We start from the raw sequence: 16,579 nt of genomic DNA on the forward strand, positions 1-16,579 counted from the left end.
CTCCTCTGGAGCAACTTGAGGCCATCACCTCTCATTCTATTACTGTTACCTTGGAAAAAGAGACTGACCTCTACCTTGCCACAGCCTCCTTCCAGGTTGGTTGTAGAGAGTGATAAGGTTTCCCCTGAGCTGCCTCCTCTCCAGATTAAACAATTCTAATATAGGAGGGAAAAGGGGAACCAGAACCAAGACAGTGGAGCAGATTAAGAGCAGATGGAAGGGCTGTAGCCTCGCCCTCCATCTCTTCCCCTTGTGTCGTGTCAGAAAGGTGCCACAGTCACTGACATCTCTCATCTCCATGGAGAGTTCAAATGTGCTCTGATGGATGGTTTCAATCCCCAGGACCAAGTTACAGCCTTCTGCTTTTCAAGGGGACATCCCCCTTGGGAAGCAATGAAGTCTGTGGCAGCATTTTTGTGGAGTATGAGACATGGACAGGGAGAGGAGCAAAGAAGTTTGCATGCATGGAAGCTGGCTCGTAATACCAGACACCAACTCAAGCAACCAGATGAGTCATGTGCTATGGGTCCTCAGCTTGCCCGAGGGGCAGAAGAACTGGCAGAATGTATGGAAAAGAGGTCAGAGGACTGATTACATTGCCACCCATTTCCATTTCCAGCCTTCATTTCTCTAATTCTTTCCCTCATGGGGCATGTCAGGAATGTTGGTTGTGGGAAAGGCTTTGAAAAACACGCCTGGAGATAAAAATGCATTTGTGTTAAAAACTTTCCTCAATAATGGCAAAGGAGAAGATGCTCCTTTAGTAGAAAGAGTAGAAAGCTCATGGCTTTTTTCACTCTCATGTTTTTTGGGATCTCCCTGCTTTGTTGTATATAAGTTAAACAGGTAAAGACTCTTCCACAGAGCTTCCTACAAAGAATCAGCTTCATGAGGTCTTGTGTTCCACGTGCATTTTATGCCAAAAGATTATGATCCCAAACAGCTTTCTCTCACCATTGAGTAAGGAAGACAGCAGGCCCCTCATCTTGCACACGGGAAAACTGAGGCATAGACACACAAGCTTACACCCTGAAACAACTCTTCTTGTTTGGACTCTCACTCCCATGGGCAGATTTTCTAAAATTAAAAATCAGCTTTGCAAGCTTGTCCTTGCAAAGAAGCTGAAAGGAAGCTGGGCTCACCTGGCTAATGTAGCTCAGATGTTGGAGGTGCTGATCTCTCATTGCACCATCTACTATCAGTGAAGTTACTAAGGCATTGAGTGCCTCTGAAAAAAATTAGCCATTGGGTGGTTCCAATTAAATCCAAAAACCAGAGGCATTAAAAATGAATGGTCTCCTTCCAACAATGGAAACAAGGGGACTTCCAAGACGCCCCAAGCCCAGCTTCCCTGAATTCAAGGAGAGCACTTCCCACAGCAGAGACAGCATGAGGCCAGCTGACTAGAACTTGAACAAGCAGAAGAGAAAAGCAGAATTGCGCCATACACAAAATGTCCACGGAGACCTCCTTCCACCAAGCTCAGAGCAGCAATGCTGGGGTCCAGCCCCATACCGCAGCCAGGGCATGCAGTGAGAATGCAGGCACAGCCTCCATGCCCAGTGCCACGGAACAAGGCTGCTGGTGCTGCACAGCTCACTCCCAGCGCTTTTCTCACAGGTTCCAGCACTGCGCCGAGGCGGGTTGGACAACTCTGAGGATTTGCAGGAATCCTTCAGACAAGCAGAATCTGTCTGAGTCACACGCATGAGGAGCGATGCCAAGGGTGGCTCATCCACTGGAAAAAAAAAAAAAGAGGAAAGAGAGAGAGAAAGAAATGCTAATGGAGCAATAGCAAGTTATGAAAAGCCACAAGAATTAACAGCTCATGGGCTGGAGAGAAGGAAAGAAAAAAGTCTCTCTCCTATGCTCACATTGCTAAATCCTTATACCTCTCATATGTGCCAGGAAGCAGCAAGCCACCTTACCCCATCAGCTTTGAGAGGGTCTGGAGGGGCTCTGGATCCAAGGCTGTGGCTAAGGTCTGCAGAGGAAGGAGCTGTCAAGTTGAAACTATCTGCTTCTGCTGCTCTGAAATTAGCTAGAATGCATTCCCTTTGATGGTCCTGCAAAATGAAACAGTAAAAACCAAACCAGATGGAAATGGAAAAGAAAAGCTCTAAAAAAAGGGAAGCAAAATCCCAAAATGAGTGACTCAGTGCGGGAAATGGGCTTCTAAAGAGAGAACTGCAAGCATCTAAAGGAGACCTAAGAAAAGCCCAGGCCCACAGAACTGACGCTCCCTGTTCCTGCCCTCCCTGCTACCAGAGCAAAGGGCACCAGAAATGCACAGATGGACCTCCAGAGCAAACCACATGGAGAAGAGACAGACTGAAAGCACTGCAGAAACTCCAGGGAACAGTGCAGAGGCTCCACTCATGCAGGCCTGAGTAGAACTACAGCCACAGCCTAGCTTGGAGCTCCCAAAGCTCTCAAAGCCAGCAGCTGACCTGCAGGGTCAGGGAGCACTTGCACAGTACCACAGGGTGATCAGCAGCAGCTGGGACACCGAACCTCCCTTTCTAGGGCTATACTAGGCACTGAGCGACATGTCATGCACTTGAGGACATGCTGTTCAGCTGATCAGTCCCATATGGAATGCTGTCCTTTCTCTTGATGCTCCCATGAGCCTTTATTCCCATTTCTGACCCTTCTCATGCAGCCGCCAAGACAGTCAGTAGTTTATAAAGCCCTTGCTTGGCCACAAAGGATGTTTATTTTGCGTTCTCAGTGGTCGTGCTGCGCCATTTGCTCTCTCTGGCTCCCTTCCCTCCAGCCCATGTCTCCTTCTGCTGCTGCTGTTTTCCCCATTACTGCTAGCAGAGCCAGGCCAGGCGCTGGTTGCTCTCTGGGCTGCTCTGCACTGCTCCCCTCTGTAGCCCATCCTGCCTCGAAGCAGACACTGCCCTAATTGCAGTCCAATTCCTAGACAGAAATCACTCGCTCCCAAGAGGGGGGAGAGGACTACAAGCAAAATGCTTGGGACACGACTCACACCAGACAAATCTTATCATATGGAGAACCAAACACACTGCCATCCGGCGTGCAACAGACTTGGCAAGCCAGGAGATTTGATAAGAACCATGAGAGGAATGGTGGCTGCAGCTGTGACATAAGCTCCCACCACCACACAGCTTATCACTGCTGTCAAGATGGGACATGCATCAGTGTCTGCTGCTGCACAACAGCAGGGAGAAGCTAGTGGAAACCTGCTCTCTGGTCCTGACCATGCATGTAGCACCGCTTACAACACTGTCCCTGAGGAACATCTCTATTACTCACTATGTCTCATTAGGAAAGGGGTGTGAATCTTTCCTCAATGGCTCTGATGGAGACACAGCTCCCCAAGGAACCAGCTCAGGGAGAGGTGGAGAGAGCCCAGTGCCCACCAGCAAATGGATGGGTGATGATCACCGGAGCTAAGAGGTCTCTGAGCCCAAAGATGAGTCCAAAGTCAACGCATGGCCTAAATGCAGGCTGCTGTGAACCAGTTACTTACTGGATTCCATTCTGTTTTTCCAGGGTTTCAGGCTGGATATCACGAAAAAGTTCTTCAGCACGGGGTTGGAACAGGCTCCCCAGGGCAGTGGTCATGGCCTTGAGCTTGCCAGAGCTACAGAAGCACCTTGACAGGGCTCTCAGACATAGGGTCTGATTTGATTGAGTGGTCCTGTGTAGAACCAGGAATTAGACTTGATGATCCTTATGGGTCCTTTCCAACTCAGAGTATTCCATCATTCTATGGTCCCTGCCTCATCACCACACTGCCTCTACCACCCCACAAGCCAGGAGGTCAAACATGGCCAGCAGCCCACAACATGAAGCCTGGGACACTGAGTCACACTGCATGCTCAGCCCTGCCCAGCAAACAGAACCTTTCCCAGTTTCAGCCAAGCACATGCTCACATCCTACCCACTCACCTTCAACCTGTTTTGTGACATTTTCCCTTGTCAGAGAGAAAAAGTGGAAATGGGAGGATTAGCAGGTAAACAAAGGCTCCGGCTGCCTCCAGCAGCTGCTGCAGGGGACTGCACTTCAAAAGTGAGATCCAGGCTTACAGGACTGAGCTGTTTTGCTCCTGGCACTGAGAGTGAGGAGCAGGGCACAGCTCTCAACCACAGAGTTAAACACTGGATGACTCTTTGAGTCTTCTGGGAACAGTACCCAGCCCACACTATCCCGAAGTTGTCCCTAGGGACAAAATCTGCCACACCATGCTAGAGTGCACAAAAGGCTGGGATGATCCCTGAGAAATACACACACAACTCTATACCTCCACCTGGGTTTCAGTTCCCTTTTTATTTCCAGCCCTATGCATGCTGTGCCCTGGCACTGGATCCACAGCAAGCAGAGAAGGATGAATGGCCAGGCTGGAGGCAGAGCCACTGCTCCTGCTATTTCACAGTCCAGATTCGAGCCAGCACTAAAGTTTCCAAGGGAACCTGAGGGAGTTGCAGCCAAACCAGGACTGCTGGCAACATGGGATTTTCAATTCCAGGCCAAAAAGTGTCTATTCAGCTTACCCAGCTGCCAAGCACAAGCCAAGAGCACGTGCACAAGGCACTGGGGCACCCTGCAATGGGAATGCCTCCTCCCCATGCTGTGTCGGGAGGAGAGACTGCGCAAGGCTGCATCTCTGAGCTCCCCAGGCTGCTGCAGAACTACACATCCCCAGTAAATGCTTTGCTAAGTCACACACTTCATCGTCACCGCAATGCAGGGATGTGTTTGTCAGTCGGGCTCAGGGATTTGCTGCATCTGGGCTCCCCGATCCACTCCAGGATTCCTCGTATCATGTCACTGGTCTCTGCTCAAACCATGCTTGGCTGCCTGTGCAAAATGCCTCAGCAATAGGATTTTCCTTCTTTTCCCTCCTGCTGTTCTTTAAAGCCAAACTGTCCTTCTGCAAAATCCAGGCTCTGAAGGCATTTTTTTTCCAATACTTGTGTTTTGTAACTACATCTCTTCAATCCACTATAGATAAGACAGCAAGTCGGGGCTGGAGTGAGAACAGGTTAAACTGCTCACCTCCTCGAGTGCCTCTCTCAACACTTCAATCCCAAGTGCGTGTTATCAGTAGAGTATCTTTTCCAGGTAGAAGCAGTGCAGAGAATGAGTCCATCAATGCTCCCCCTGGTGGTCCTCACGGACTTCCAGACTCTTCTGACTGTGACTTGGCAGATCTTCCTCTCCCTCTGTTAGTTTTGGCTTACCCAGATGCATAATACATCAGCCCCCAGGCCACAGCCAGGAATTGGGCTTCTATCCCTACTCCTAACAACAGTAGGAGGTTACCTTCTGCTACCCCCACACTAACAACAGGGGAATCAGAGGCAGCAAACATGGACATGTGTTTCCTTGAGTCTCGCTCCAAGCAGAGATCTTCCAAGCAGGTTTTCTATTCCATTCTCCAACATTTTATTTCCTCATTCTCCTCCCGCAGTTGTCTTTGATCACTGGAGACAGGCCTTCCTGCAGCAAGAAGGGAAACGCTGAAAGAAATGAAAGGGAATGCTCCTGGTGATGACTGCATACCACAAGAAAATGCTGCATATGCAAGGGAAGAAGAAACTTCCTACTAGATGAAAGGAGCACAAACCTGCTCTCCCTCTGGAGAAGTATGCAGCCCTTTACTTGGCTCTATAATTGCAACACTCCACTGGGAAAGGTGTTTGGAAGTATTGCAAAAGGAAGATGAGCAAAGGTCAGGTGTAGCAGGGCTACGTATCCAGAGGATCACGTAAGAGGTTCATGGTTTGAGGAGATGTTAGCAGAGGAGCTGCGAGCCTTGTTTCAAGGGCAAGTAGCCAAAAACACAGGAACTGCCCACTGCATCAGCTGGAGTAGGGGAATCAGAAAAGGGAAGAAAAGACCACAATATTGTCAGGAAAGTGAAAGGTCTCTGGCAGAAAGTTTTGCCACAGAAAGAGGAATGTGGCAGGGGAAAGGGAACACCAGTGGCCAGAGCCAACAGGAAACACATCATACCTCTATCTCCTGCACACGAGCACATCTGCAAACATTGCACGGTTCACAGAGACACACTGGAGAGAAACCAAACAAATGTGGGAGCAGAGCGAAGGTGACGGAGCAGTCTGGATGCAGCCAGCCAGCTGGGGAGGCCTACCTGCCTGGAAAAACCCTTGCACAGCACACCCAGACATTCCTGCAGCCCTCCCCGGCGTTGTTTGTGCCATGATTCACCACGAATGTGGCTTCAAGCCACGGCTGAGCAGCACCAGCCAATCTCCTGCCTGCTGCTGCCCTCTGTGGGACAGCACAGCTCCCAGCCCAAGCTGCTGTTTCCTTGGCACGCAAACTACCCGGGCCTCCGGCTTGTGCGTAATCACTTTCCTCTGCAACTGGCTACATGCTAATTATAGTTCCAGTATTTTCCTTCTGGATCAGCGTTAATTACAATACGGAGCGTCTCGCTCCATTAGGCTTTAAATCTTGTTTGGGATTCCAGCTGTCAGTAAAAATGAGTTGGGGAAGGTTTTTCTCAGGATGCATCAAGCTTGGTTATGGGGAGCATAATTTTGAAAATCTTTTTCACAGAACCACAGAATGGCTTGGATTGAAAGGGACCTCAGAGATCATCCAGTCCCACCCCGTGCTGTAGGCAGGGCTGCCACCCACCAGCTCAGGCTGCCCAGAGCCCCATCCAACCTGTCCTTGAACCTCCAGGGATGGGGCACCCACAGCTCTCTGGGCAGCTGTGCCACTGCCTCACTGCCCTCTCAGTAAAAAACTTCCCCCCAGCATGTCATCTGAGTTGCACAGAAAGCAGATGCAACCAAAGGGGGAGGAGCCTGCCAAGTTTCTAAGCAATAAAAGAAAGGCCTGAAATGCTGCAGCTAACATCAGTGTTATGGATGAGTTCATTTGCCATTGTTTGCAGCCAGCCGAAAAGAGGCGCAGCCTGCCATTCGCTTTATGCTTGCTTAAAACTGCTTGATGCCAAAGTGAGGAAAATAAACATTTAACGAGTGAAACCTGAGCCAAAGACTGAAACGGCAGACTGAAAAACCACTGCTGCAGTCTCTTTCTGGGTCAGGGAGTGGAGACACGCACCTTCTGCTCAGATCACACGTGACCTACAGTAGCAGTAGTGAGGTCCTGGACTCCTGCAAATGACTTCAAGATTCTCAGAAAAATGGAAGGGGTAGCAGTAATAGGCAGGAGTGACTCATAGGACCGAAATAACTCACGTAAAACGTGCCTGAACACAGCAAGGGATGTAGCAATTTGCTAAGAAAGGCCCTGAAGAAAGCTTTGTGAGGCAAGGTGGTAGGAGTTAAAAAAAAGAACTGCATTCAGGCACCAGAAGGTAGTTTTTAATGGCCAAGTTTCCCCTGAAAACAATGGCTGCCCATCCGGAAAAGCCATCAGGGTGACACTGGGGCATAGCCTCGTGGGATCTGTTCTGTAAGTGATGTAAAGCAACACACAGGGAATGCACGGTGCTCTCTCCAAGAACACAGGAAGGCAGAGAAAACAGCCCTTATTAAGTGCCATCGTTTGTATTAAGAGCCACAAAGAGAAAGGAGAGAGCTGTTTACTATTCCTGGAGGAAGCTTTCTCCAAGCAGGAAAAAGGCATAAGATTAACAACTATTTAAAAACAACTGCTTCAGAAGCAGGCTTGATATCATTATAACGCCTTTAAAACACCAAGAGCTGCCGCCGCCATTTTAAAACCCTGAGCTCCGCTCCCCTCAGAGCGGACGGGCACTCAAGGCGCATGCGCTGGTGCTGGCCTGCTCTTGTCCTTTTAAAGGACACGCAGCTCCCTCACGAGGCGGAAGTCGTTTGCGGCCCCACCAGAAGTAGCTTCACTTGACAACAGAAGGGCTTCTTCCGGTTGGGCTCCGTGCGACGGTTGGTTTCCGGCTCTATTCATTCCCTATGCTCTCCTCTTGGAGGCCTTCTTCTCGCGTCTCGCTTTCTCTATCACGCGATGAACTCTATGGTAACTCGGGCGGTGTCACGGCAGGGGGCGCGCGGAGCGGCGCTCTGCACTTCCGACTTCCGGCACTCTATGGTGGAGCCGGCGGCGCTCTAGAGGTTTCTGGGCTCTCTCGATGGGCCGGTGGCGGCCCCGCTGAGGAGCGGCGGCGGCCCCGCCATGGAGGCCGAGACGTTGGAGGCGCGCATCAGTGAGTGCTGGCGGGGGCAGATGGGGGGGAGGGTGGGGGTTGAGGGGACTCGCCTCACTCGCACTGCCCTTCTGCCGCCCGTAGACAAGGCCACCAACCCGCTGAACAAGGAGCTGGACTGGGATGGCATCAATGCGTTCTGCGAGCAGCTCAACAAGGAGCTGGAGGGGTGAGTGGGCCTCAGACCTCGCCGTCTGGTGCTTTGTCAGCGCCTTCAGCTTGTGACATGCTCTCCTGCCCCAGATAGCAGCACGGCTAGGTGGGCCTTTCCTCAATCACCATGCAGCTTTCCTCTCCCTCCAGCCCTCCGCTCGCCACCCGGCTCCTTGCTCACAAGATCCAGTCCCCGCAGGAATGGGAGGCCATTCAAGCCCTCACGGTAAGGCAGGACGTGATGGAGGGCAGTGGGGGTGTCCCACCAAAAGCTTGTGGTGCTCTGGGAAAACTCCGATGTGTGGGGTGGGAGAGAGGTGGCAGTGGCAGCACCCAGTGGAGGGTGACAGGTGGGGGAAACTTTGTCCTTAGGGAGGAGCATGGGAGTCATTGGGAAGTTTTCTGTTCCTCTTATCACGTGGTGAACCGTGGGGTTTGAGAGCTCTCTGCTTTAGGATGGCTCTGCTGCACTAAGGGTGTCCTCTTCCATGGTGATCAGAGGGCTGGAGCACCTCTCCTATGAAGACAGGCTGAGGGAGCTGGGTTTCTTCAGCCTGAAGAAGAAAATGTTCCAGGGAGGCTTCACTGTGGCCTTCCAGTACTTGAAGGGAGCTCATAAGCAGGAGGGGGACTGACTTTTTACATGATTTTAATAGTGATAGAACAGTAATGAATGGCTTTAAAGTAAAAAACGAGGTATTTAGGTTGATCTGAGGTGGAAGATCTTTATTCGGAGGGTGGTGAGGCAACAGCACAGGTTGTCCAAGGAAGCTATGGGTGGCCTATCCCTGGAGATGCTGTAAGGAAAGCCTCAGGTTCTGTGCCTGGCGAGAAGCCGAATGTTGACCAAGCTCATGGGCTCATCCTCTCCCAGGTGTTGGAGTCCTGCATGAAGAGCTGCGGCAAGCGCTTCCACGATGAGGTGGGCAAGTTCCGCTTCCTTAATGAGCTCATCAAGGTGGTGTCACCAAAGGTGGGTCCCTGGGGATCCTCCTGGAGGTGATGATGGTGAAAAGAGGGCTTTGGGAAGAAGTGGCAGAGCAGAGGGGCCAGAGCTCTTTTGGAGCGTGGGGAAAATGGGACAATATTGTGAAGAGATTTAATCCATGTTCCTGTTGAGTTTTCCAATGGGAAGCTGAGCTTTCACCCATTGCTCTAGGCTGATGTTTTGTCACAGGAAGCTGAGGGCCAGCTAGACCTGATGCAGCCAGCACTTGTGAGACTTCTGAGCCCATCAGCGTGCCTGGAGTCACCTTTGCTGCATTTCTTCTAAGCCTTTTTTGTGCTCGGGAACCTCTCTCAGCTTTGACACTGTGACTCTTACCTTTCCAGGGTATCCCAGTCTGCTTGAGACACTGAGGACAAGCCCAGGCCTGTTGGCATGGTCTAGCAAGTCCATCTGAAGGACCAGGTCCTTACCTGCTCCTCTGCTGATGCTGCTGTTTCAGCAGCAACACATCCTGGGCATGCTGTTCCATTCAGCCAGGGCAGTCAGCTCATGATGCCAGCAAGGATGGAGTTAAGGAAAAACAGTCTAAATATAACTAAGGAAAACTGGAGGCTGTCAGTCACAGCTTGTGATCTGTGTGGATGAATATCTGAATATCCAGGGACTGCAACAGTATAATTCTGCAGTCGTCTTGCTGGGGTGATCTAGAGGATGTCATCTGCCTTAAGCCACTGGCAGCACGTTTGCTGTTTTTACTACCAGCACATTTACTACCAGACCCATGGAATAAGAGTGAAGGGTGACTGCACAATAGTGGGAAAGCTGCATCCAGAAGTGAGGTGTTTGTGGCTTGCCAGCTTGCTATAAAGAGTGTCAGGCACTTTGTGATGCAGTGTGCAGCTGAGGGTGTGCTGGGCCTTGCCCTAGGGACTGTCACCTACAGCCCTTCACCTCACCTCCCAGTCCTGCTGTCAGGAGGGTTGCCTTTCCCAGCAGCTTCTGATAGCAGCATGCTTTCCTTCACAAGGTGATAAAGACCCTCCTGAGCATTTCCACCCATCCGTGGGTGTTACCAAGGGTCTGCTGGCCCAGCACTTCTCCCACCTCCTGTAGTGGCACAGGACATGTTGCAAGGGCCTCTTGAGCTTTCCTGCTTGCTTCCTCTTTTCCTTGTGCCGTTGGGAACTGTCTCACTTCTGGGGGAGGAGAGGAGGGAAACAGGCTGGGCTTGCAACAGCTCACATGAGCTTCAAGTCACCTCTTCTCTGTTTCTGTAGTATCTTGGCAGCCGGACACCAGAAAAAGTGAAGTCAAAGATCTTGGAGCTGATGTACAGCTGGACACTGGGGCTGCCTCACGAGGTGAAGATCTTGGAGGCCTACCAAATGCTAAAGAAACAAGGTAAGAGGCAGTGATCTGGAAAGTTTTTCTCCTTATTCGTCCAGGGAGAATCTAAAACAGGCTCTCCATACCCTCTGCCCAGACACAGCCCATATGTAGGTCTGCCAGGTTCCACAGAAAGGGCTGCTGAAGAAATGGGTGCCTTGGAGCTCCTGGATGGGCAGAGAGAGTTGCAGGGGGTCTGAAGTGCTTAATGGGTTGGAAGAAAATATTGCTTGTTCCCTACAGGAGGTGGCGCACTGGAATGGACTGGTGCTGAAGGGATACAAGTGCTTTGGTAGTACTGAGAGCTGGATTTTTCAAAGACAGGACAGTGCTGAAGGGGGTAATATTTGCATAACAACACAATTTAAGATTATGAATGGCAGAAGCTGACCCTAATCCCCTGTGTTCCAGCTAGGCTTGATGAGCTGTTAGGAAAGAATGGACCTAGGTGGTAGTGTGCCTCCCCCCAGTGGGTGAAGCCTCCTGATATCTCTGTTGGTCTCTACTGCAGGTATTGTGAAATCTGACCCAAAACTGCCTGATGATGCTCCTTTTCCACCACCTCCTCCTCGGCCCAAAAACATCATTTTTGATGATGAAGAGAAATCAAAGGTAAGAGGTCTGTGCAGGTAAAGAGCAGAGGGCAACACCTCTGTTCTGAGGTCTCCTGTACTCCAGAGTAGAAGATCCAGTAAGAGTCAAGGCTCCTGCTCTGAATGCTTCAGGACATGCATCAGAGGAATGTTGAGGGCCTTCTGCAAAATTATGACAAAGGAAACAGCCTTAGGTAAAGCATGTGGGTCTGTTTGACCTTTGGAGCTCTTAACTGCGGGATGGTGCAATGGATGACATGCTGGCATTAGCCCAGCAGATTCTGAGAGGTTTGTTTTGCTCTCTCCAGGCTCCAGAGTTATCTGGCCATAAGGTTTAAATAAATCCCAGCCCCAGATGTTGTTAACTTTTCCCCACTCAAACCACTGCAGTGTGCTTACAGCTCAGCTACTTGTATCTTCCTGGATTCATCCTATATTACCTTTCTGTCAGTCAGGTCACCATTCAGACAAACCTCTGATATGTTTAAGTATTAGGCTTTTCTGGGTCTGTTTCATCAGTAGAGATGTGGTGTCAATTTGCTGCAGGGTACATAATCTGTTTCCACGGATGGGGAATTGTAGATGTCTTGAAGGACTTCAGTGACTAGGAAGTAGGAGAGAAAATGCTTGGTCTCCCTCTTTGCCAATTACAGTTACAAAAGGAGCATGTGTGGAGAGAGAATAGCCCATCGCAACCCTATGGCATCTCCCTGTGTAAAACAAGTTCTGTCTGTTGCAGGATTTGTGCTGCTGTGCTCCAGGGTCTCTACTGTGAGTAACAGGCAGGGAGGGGCAGGCTTTGAATGCAGGAGACTTTCACAGAAAGACCTTTCTTACACAACCAGAACCACAATGGGGAAAGGAAGACAAGTTGTACTTGGTCTCTTTTGGGCAGGGCATCGCCACAAGCTCTGGTGCTGTAAGGGCAATGCCAGCTGCCACCTCTCAGCTTGGGCTCAGAGATTCCTCCTCTTTTGCAGATACTGGCACGTCTCCTGAAAAGTTCCCATCCTGAGGACCTTCGGGCTGCCAACAAGCTCATCAAGGAGATGGTTCAGGAGGTATGGCTGAGGAAAAAGGGGGCAGGGAGCCTGGATGGCACTGCTTGGTACCAAAGGGCAATGGATCAGTTGTTCAGCAGCAGCGCCAAAGAGTCCTTGTATGACTTGTGCCATCCTTTGGCTACTTGGAGAAATGACTGTAGGTGGAGCTACTGCAGCACGAGGTCTGTGGTGGTTCCAGCCCTGTCTGGCAAGTGCTGGTGCAGAAATAACCTGGGGTTTTCCCACTGAAGTGGAGTCTATTCTGGGGGGCAGTATAGGGAGCTGATGTGTTGGCTGGCCCAACCTTTCTTCCTCCTCACACTGCTGGCAGGCAGGGACATCCTTCCCCATGCGTTTCCCCTCCAGGACCAGAAGCGCATGGAGAAGATCTCCAAGAGAGTGAATGCCATTGAGGAGGTGAACAACAATGTGAAGCTGCTGACAGAGATGGTGACAAACTACAGCAAGGGGGAGACAACAGAGAGCAATGAGGACCTGATGAAGGTGAGGAAAGGCAATCCCAGTGTCCTCCCTGGGTTTAGCAGAGACAGTTGTTTCTCCTGTGTTCCTCCTGCTTAGTTTGTACCCTATCAGCATCCTGCTGCTCATCTCAGTGCCCCTTCTTTCCCCCAGGAGCTGTATCAGCGCTGTGAGCGCATGAGACCCATGCTTTTCCGGCTTGCCAGCGACACCGAAGACAACGATGAAGCTTTGGGTAAGCAGACCTGACCCTGATCTTTCTTGTTCTGTCTGCTTCTCACTCTATCTTCTATTAGGGAATCAATGCTTGGGGTGTCTCTGGTATAGCATTTTTTTAGAAGCCTGCCACTTTTTGTTGTGGCTGCTTGCTGTAGGCTGGCTATTCAATGGCTTGGTGCTAGGTGGGGACAGATGATCCCAATCAGCAGTGTTCATTCCCTTTGTTGTAGAAAGAAAATTTTGTGCTTATGCTGCTGAAGCTGGAGTTGCCAATGTATTTTGATGCTGTTTGCAGCAGCAGAGGCAGAAGTGCTGCCTATGGTGGGATACCATCAGCTCCTTGGGCCTTACTTTGAAGAAATAGACTGAGATGGGTATGAAAGTCACTGTCTCGTTTCTCTACTTTTTACAATCTTCTACCTCTTCCATTTCAGCGGAGATCCTGCAAGCCAATGACAACCTGACACAGGTGATCAATCTCTACAAGCAGCTCGTATGGGGAGAAGAGGTCAATGGGGAGATGGTGGCTGGTCCCCTTCGAGGTGAGGAGACCTGGGGAATAGGGAGATGAAGCACAGAGATCCTACTGCTGATTTCCTCTGGTGTATAAGAAGATTGAGAGAAGTGGAAGGGGGATACCTGCAGGATGTCAGAGATAGGCTAAAGAGATGAGGGAATGGCTTGTGGAGATGACTGTTGCATGAAAGGAGGGAACTGTGAGAGAGAACAGATGAGGATTTCCCTCTCCCAATTGTGAGGAAGGATGGGAACTGCATCTCGGCACTCTGAGACAGAAACCTTATCCCAACCCTTCTCACCTTGTGTTTTCTTTACAGGCAGCACCTCTGCGCTTCTGGATCTGTCAGGACTGGAGCTCCCAGCAACAGGGCCTTCCTACCCAGCCTTGCCCACCCTTTCAGGTGGTTCAGCAGTCCCTGTGCCTGACCAAGCTGGCTCTGTTTCCTTGCTGGATGATGAACTTATGTCTTTAGGTGAGAAGACCAGAGCAAAAGCTTCCCATCACGTCCTTCACCATCGAGAGTCTGAGTGGATGGTGGTTCTTGTGGCAGGAGAGCTCTGGGAGAGGTGACTCATGAAAAACCAAGATGTCACCCGCACTTAGAGCAAGGGAAAAGGCGGGAAAGACTCTGGCTTGATTCTGAACTTCAATCTCGTAGTGTTTTTTTTTTTTTGTTTGTTTTTGACACCCAGAGAACCTACAGGGGATTTACCTTCTAAATTGCTCTGGATAAACTGACCTGTCAGGCAAATCAAGACTGATACAATGTCCATCAGCAGATGGCATGACAGGTGGATCACAGCCAGCTCTTTGTGTGACATCAACTGCAAAGTGCAAACATTAACAGTATACACATAGGGACTTCCAGAGCTGTTCAAATGCAAGTTGCAAGTCTTGTGTGGTGCCACTCCTAAAAAGTTGTAGAGTTCTATTTTTCCCAATGAAGTGTACTCTCCTAGGATAGGTGCTTCAAGTACAACAGCATGAAGTAGTAGTATGGTCCCCCAGATGCATGTGAAAGTGGGATGTGTTGCACTGGGAACTTGACTTAGAGTGGGGATCTTTAGGCAGAGAAAATACCACCCTCCCTGCTCCTTCCTATGCAAGGATGGAGGCCTGAGATGGGAGACCATGTTGGTGACTCTGCCCTGCTGCTTCCATGTCCTGCCTGACCAGAGGGATCTGTTACAGATGCCTCATTTAGGCCCCTTTAAGTGTCCTTACCCACATGGCAGATAGGGTCATGATAGGGTCATGATCTGATAGGGTCAGATTTTTGCTTTTATTCCTGGCAGGCCTGAATGATCCAGCACCACATCCTGTCCAGGCTGGTGACAGCAGTGGCTGGAACAGCTTCCAGGTAACATGCTGGGAGCCAGAGAAGCTGATGGGGCGGGTGGTGGAAGGAACAAAAGGAGTAGGTAAGGAAGTGATTGATGGTGTTGATAAGGAACCCTGCTGATGGGGGGGGCTTCTGTGCACTCTTTCTGCAGTCATCAGATAGCAATGAGCTCAGCATCACCCCTGTTGTGATAGCAGCGCCAGTCAAAGCAGATGCAGGTACATCCTCCCCCAAACCTACGTTCACAAGTGGCCTGGATGACTTGGACCTCCTGGGCAAGACATTGCTGCAACAGTCTCTGCCTCCAGAATCCCAACAAGTGCGATGGTAAGTAGGAAAAGGGCAATCTTGCATCTCTTCCCACCTTTTTCATGGATATAGACATTTCAGTGCCCTGTTTCACTCCTCGCTTTCTCTCTTTAAATCTACAGGGAGAAGCAGCAGCCACCTCCCCGGCTCACTCTGAGGGATCTTCAGAACCGAAGCAGCTCTGGCGCCACAGCCCAAAACTCCAGTGTTCTGCCTGTGCTCCAGGGTGTTCCTCCTAACCCCCCACTGCCCCTGAACTCAGAGCTGCCTGCTACGCTTCCAAAAGTTGCCACCACACCACCAGGAAGCACTTCAGTCCCACCACAGCCTCCTGCCTCCACGCTGCCCCCAGAGATCTCACTAGCCAACATCACTGTGCCTCTGGAGTCGATCAAACCCAGTGAGCTGGGATGAAAGCTTGGGAAGGGGGGAAATGAACTGTTTGGAAGCTCACCACAAAAACTGAATGGGGTGGGAGGGGAAAATGGACAAGGTATGAGGAGAGTGCATAAACTGAAGAATGTGAGAAAGCTTGCCTGTCAGATCTCAGGGAGGTTGTATCTCTGTTGCTTGTGTGGAGCATGGCTGATGGGAAGGATTGCCAGTCCCTTCTTGGCTGACTACCACCTGTCCCTGCCTTTCCCACAGGCAGCATCCTTCCTGTGACAGTGTATGATCAGCATGGCTTTCGCATCCTCTTCCACTTTGCTAAGGATGCCCTTCCCGAGAGGCCCGACGTGCTGGTGGTGGTGATTTCTATGCTTAGCACGGCCCCGCAGCCCATCCGTAACATTGTTTTTCAGTCTGCTGTCCCCAAGGTAAGGCTACTGCTGGGGCCTGGGTCCACAGACAGTTCCCATGAGATTCTCCCTTTGCAGGAGAGGTAGGGTGGGTGGAAAGCTCTGTGGAGCAGGACCCAAAACTATATTTCTTTTTTCTTAGAAAGTGAAAGCTCCTTATATATCTGACCAGGGCCTCTAGCTGTAATGTCCCTCAGCACTGTGGGATGCCTTTCTTTTTCCCTAGGTGATGAAGGTGAAACTACAGCCACCCTCAGGCACAGAGCTGCCAGCGTTCAACCCCATTGTCCATCCCAGTGCCATCACACAAGTCCTGCTGCTTGCTAACCCACAGAAGGTAACAGCACCATTCTCTGGTGCCTAGGCAAAGCCCTGCTCCCCTCTGCCTGAAACAGAATGAACTATCCATATTCCCTGTGCTCTGTGCAGGGTATTCTTAATCTTAAAGTATTTATGACTTGTTCTTAATGTTTTCCTTCCTTTCTGACTGCTTATCTTTTCTCCCCTACCTCCAGGAGAAAGTGAGGCTACGATACAAGCTGACCTTCACCATGGGAGAGCAAACTTACAATGAAATGGGGGATGTGGACCAGTTCCCCCCACCAGAGTCCTGGGGCAACCTCTAG

The 16,579-nt window shown here is 50.6% G+C and overlaps 1 protein-coding gene across 1 annotated transcript; it reads left to right on the plus strand.

Annotated features, from left to right (window-relative positions):
* Positions 1-8,128: 8,128 nt before the first annotated feature.
* GGA1 (golgi associated, gamma adaptin ear containing, ARF binding protein 1) lies at positions 8,129-16,579 on the plus strand (the record flags this gene model as incomplete). The annotated part of the gene is made up of 17 exons (XM_079549672.1): positions 8,129-8,159; positions 8,244-8,328; positions 8,463-8,538; positions 9,187-9,285; positions 10,539-10,662; positions 11,159-11,259; positions 12,221-12,301; positions 12,650-12,787; positions 12,917-12,998; positions 13,417-13,524; positions 13,819-13,974; positions 14,798-14,862; positions 14,996-15,171; positions 15,276-15,553; positions 15,802-15,971; positions 16,180-16,290; positions 16,469-16,579. The coding sequence occupies 17 exons, from the start codon at positions 8,129-8,131 to the stop codon at positions 16,577-16,579; spliced, it is 1,992 nt and encodes a 663-aa protein (XP_079405798.1).

The sequence above is a fragment of the Tetrao urogallus genome (assembly GCF_951394365.1).
Source record: "Tetrao urogallus genome assembly, chromosome: 1".
Lineage (NCBI taxonomy): Eukaryota > Metazoa > Chordata > Aves > Galliformes > Phasianidae > Tetrao > Tetrao urogallus.